The following is a 4,698-nucleotide window of genomic DNA, read 5'->3' as shown; positions in this document are numbered from 1 at the left end:
TGAATTACTGAAATAAATGAACTTTTCCACGACATTCTAATTTATTGAGATGCACCTGTAAGTGTCAGACGGTGATCTAAAAAAGATTAAAAGAAAGAAGTTAATAAAAGTAAAGTAACGTAAAGTTAAGTAGAAAAAAAAGGAGTAGAATAACTCTACCTATTTCTGTTATTTCTGTTGGAGGTGTCAGCATACGGATTAATGGCTTATACATTGACTAGAGGAGGTCCTACTGAGTCTCTGACTGCCTAGATGGCAAGAACTGGCTTGGGAGAGAAAGAGAAAATGATACAAAAGATGATAAAAGATGGATTTAAGGAAATGTGGGGACCGCGTAGACAGAGTGACTGGTTGATGAAGGAAGTCAGTGATAGTAAGAAGCTGTATGTGGATTGCTCAGGCAAAAGGGAGTTTTTGACAGATAGGAGTGGAACAGGGTTAAATGTAAGTGAGTTGGCACAAGCTGCGAAAGATGCCACACAAGACGTGTGGGACTTGTTATCTATTGTAACTAATGAGCCAAATCAGCTGTTGGGAAAAGTCCAAAAGTTGAAGATATTTTTCAATGGCAGGAATATGCTTCACAGTTAAAAAGAGCAATTGGAAAAGCTGGAAAGGATTTCACTGATACTTCTGCTAATGGAGGTATTCAGGTTGCGGCAATTTCTCCTGTCAGTTTGGAGAAAGCTGAGGCTGAGTGGGGTGAATATGTGAAATTATACACAAAACTACCACAATATGGTGACATTGATAATGAAAAGAAAACCGAGCCAACTGCTGGACAACTGAGTCCAGGATAAGAGGAGTCAACAGCGACTGGTCGAGTGGGGGTGTATAGGTCGATGGGTGTCAGAGATCTGAGCAGCATTGTAAACGCTTTTTTATGAAATCAAACTGCACTAATTCTGATTTTTTTGGGGTTTATGGGTAAACCGTTTATGAGTCTTGACATACTAAATCAGATTGAAGCTGACATATTGTTGACAAGAGGGCAGCTAATGGATCCCTCATTGTCCACACCCATATCAATACTCAATGAGGCTGGAATTCCTAGAATGCTGTGATTCGAACTGTGGAAGAATCCACTGATTCTTCAGTGATGCAATATTTCTCTGAAAATTGGCCAAATTTATGGTCTCAAACAAAGAACCAGAAAGATACAAATTTCTAAATGTACACGCCTATTTTTAGATGTGTAAAGTGACGATCTGATCAAAATAATCCCAGAAATAACTGAGTGATGATTTAATCTGATTATTTGTGCATAGAAGGTTTAAATGACAAAGAATGACATCATAAATATGTTCCAGTCCCAATATTATCGTTGCAAGCTCGGATAATGTATTGGACTGAATTCTGGGTTGGTGGAAACACTGTGTAGGCACACAGTAGCATTTAGTAGCATTTTGGGAAAACTTAGAACTTATGTTTTGTTTTCAGAAGATACGATTGCGTTTGACTGCAATGAAAGAGTTTGTTTATTGCGTTCTGGCCTCCACCATGACTCTGGCTAAAGCTGTAAACAAAAGACAAATTTTACTGTTAGATTAAAAAAATAATAAATTCTGCCACTCAGCATCACAGCCAAATGCCAATTTCCAGTGGAAAATTATGTTTGTATATGAGCTGATTTGTTGTAAACGAGTAACATATTTGGGTCAGAACACCTGATTTAACACCACTGTTGAACAGGTAAGTTGACGGGTACACTGTTGACAGGTAAGATCCTCTTTTGGCCAAGCGGAGGGCAACCTAAGGCAGGGGGTCCCCGTCACTGGGCACCTGCCCAGAAGGGAGGTGTTATATGTGAGATGGTAGCGGAGATGAGCGGATGCTTGATAGGCCTAAAGCATCGTTAAAGGGGGAACTGTAAAAAGTTACAGCAGACAGTCTGCCTCAGTCTGTCTGTCAGTCACACCCTGAGGAAAAGGAGCTTATTTATAAAGAGTTAATGGCAATGGGCTTTCAAGAACCATCTGAGACCATGTGATGACAGCCATTTTTCCAGTGAGACCATAACAACATTTCTTAAAGGGGTCATATGATGTTGCTAAAAAGAACATTATTTTGTGTATTTGGTGTAATGAAATGTGTTTATGCGGTTTAAGGTTCAAAAAACACATTATTTTCCACGTACTGTACATTATTGTTTCTCCTCTATGCCCCGCCTTTCTGAAACGCGTCGATTTTTACAAAGCTCATCGGTCTGAAATGCGAGGTGTGCTCTGATTGGCCAGCTATCCAGTGCATTGTGATTGGCCGAATACCTCAAGCGTGTGACGGAAATGTTACGCCCCTTACCATATTGTGATGCCGTGTCCCGGCCGGAGTGACGAGACAAAAACATTAAAACCCATTATAAACGAGGCATTTGTTGCATCCAGTGGGGGGACATAATTACGGATTATAATGACTTACACTGAGTGAGCAGTGGCCGGCGGCCAGCGGGCTTGCGGCAACCACATGTGACGACCCCGGGCTGGACTCCGCTTCGTCCACGGTGAAAGCCTTCCCACATCGTGACGTAGACATGTGGGGGCATGTTAGAACGAGCTGTTTTAGGTAGGCGTGGTTGACTCTTAACTTTTATAAAGAATATCTCTTTGGATTTGAGACTTTAGTCTTTGCAACTTTACAGATCTTCTTTATGCACCAAGAGCTTGTAACACTCCAAAGATAAAGGAAAAATTGAAATAGCATCATATGACCCCTTTAATTTATAACAGGATCATGAAGTTGGTTGCTTAAAACTGTATAAAAAATTTGGGGATCAGCTTTATGATGAATACCTGAATGTATGAGGCTGTGATGATATTGAACTAATATGTCTATATCGTAGTTTTTACTCATGCAGGTCTTTAAGACATGCCATAGGACAAACCCAAGACATGGTGGTGGCTAAAGATGAAGACTGCTTTTACGGATTCAAGAGATGGTAAGGAGAGAAGGGCAAAATCCCAATTGGACACAGTCCTCGTCCTCGAGGACCTTTTACACATTTGCAATTGGATTTAATTTCTCTACTCTCCGATCACGGGTATAAATATGTACTCGTCATTGTCTGTAAATTATCACGATGTGTAGAGGCTTTTCCGCTACGTACAGCTACAGCTGAAAAGGTTGCCGAAGTTTTGCTCAGAGAGATTTTTCCCAGGTGGGGAATTTTTGAGTCACTGGACAGTGTCAAAGGAACTCATATTACAGGGAAGGTTTTGAAATCCTGTATGAAAATTCTGGGCGTGAAACAAAAATTCCATATTCCGTATAGACCTCAATCGAGCGGAAGTGTGGAAGCGCAAAATAAATCGATCAAAATGGCTTTACGAGCAAAATTGAGTGAGTATGATGGTGGATGGTTTCGACACCTACCAGCAGAATAAAAATAAAATGAAAAACAAAACAAACAGAATAAAATAAATAATAATAATAATAAATAAAACTGAAAAGAAAAAAACATTTAGAATAACAGAATAAAAACAAAAGATTTAATAAAAAAAGAAACAAAAGAATAACAGAAATTTTTTTTATAGAATAGAACCAAGAAACAGAACAGAAAATAACAAAAGAATAGAATAACTATGAAAAAAGAAACAGAAAAAAATAATGGAGAAATCAAAATAAAACTGAACAGATCAAGAAATAGAACCGTTTACAAACAGACATTACAAACTGCAGCCCTGTGGTGGTCTTATGCATGTATAGAAACATCAGATTCACCTGCAAAGGTGCAAAGTCTCACCTGTGATCTTGGCGGCCTTCTCCTCCTGGTTCACTCTGTTCTCCTCATCTTCCTCATTCTCTTCCTCAAAATCATCCAGATTACCAATATCAGCCTGCTTCATGCTCATCAGACTGGCCAGACTCTGCATATCTTCATCACTACACACAGAACGAGAAAGAAATAAAAGCACAATATTTTTGATGAAATCATTCATAGATGAGACACAGTACCCAGTTTTTGCATTTTCTGCACTCATTTTGAGGCTAAATGGATTTGAAATGGATTTAAATACAGTAACATTGAGAATGGATTGAGAACCGTTCACTTATTTCCTGATAACACCTTCCCCAGATTTGAATAAAACACTGACAACTGTTAGTAAAAAGTGAATATGGCCTTCCATTCACTGTGCTTTTGTGTAAAAAGCATTTTGTTATACTGAAGGAGATGGACGGAAGAAGAGAAGAAAGCCAGGTTGACGGAGAGAGCGAGCGAAAGATGAACGTGTAAATGAAATGCCCTTCATGGTCCTGCTCATAAGAGGCAGTGCAATACGGACATGCATTCCAGCCAGGGAATTCACCAGCACGGCGAGATAACGCTCCAGGATTAACTCCCTCTCTCCCTCCCAATGTCCCTGTCTTCTCCTTCTCTCTGTCTATCTCACACTTCTTTATGGATGCGGTCCAGTCTTTCTTTGGCAGGCATGGAGCTTATTTGAACTTATGTAATGGGGTTTATTTGTGTGCTGTTGACATCATTCCCATGGGTTAAGAGCGGTTACACTTCAGTCGCATAACCTCTGTCACACACACGCCACAAAAGCCACACAAACACACATGTATCTCATATAGCACAACGGTGAAATCACATACACTCATACACGCTTCTTGCTTCCTTTATTTAGAGGCAGGCAGAGATCAGAAAAAAAAAAAGAGGGAATCGTGGATATTGCAAGACGAGTGAAGGAAAGATAT

General features: G+C 39.7%; 1 protein-coding gene across 1 annotated transcript in view; it reads right to left on the bottom strand.

Annotated features, from left to right (window-relative positions):
• The window catches only part of LOC107670831 (EH domain-binding protein 1-like), a 149,509-nt gene that overhangs the window by 88,929 nt on the left and 55,882 nt on the right, over nt 1-4,698 (bottom strand). Inside the window, exon 7 of the mRNA XM_016463601.1 lies at nt 3,740-3,879. Within this exon, the coding sequence (XP_016319087.1) occupies nt 3,740-3,879 (140 nt within the window). The remainder of the gene's footprint in view (nt 1-3,739; nt 3,880-4,698) is intronic.

The sequence above is a fragment of the Sinocyclocheilus anshuiensis genome, unplaced genomic scaffold (assembly GCF_001515605.1).
Source record: "Sinocyclocheilus anshuiensis isolate Anshui unplaced genomic scaffold, SAMN03320099.WGS_v1.1 scaffold784, whole genome shotgun sequence".
Classification (NCBI taxonomy): Eukaryota; Metazoa; Chordata; class Actinopteri; order Cypriniformes; family Cyprinidae; genus Sinocyclocheilus; species Sinocyclocheilus anshuiensis.
This window is presented reverse-complemented; position numbering and strand designations above follow the sequence as displayed.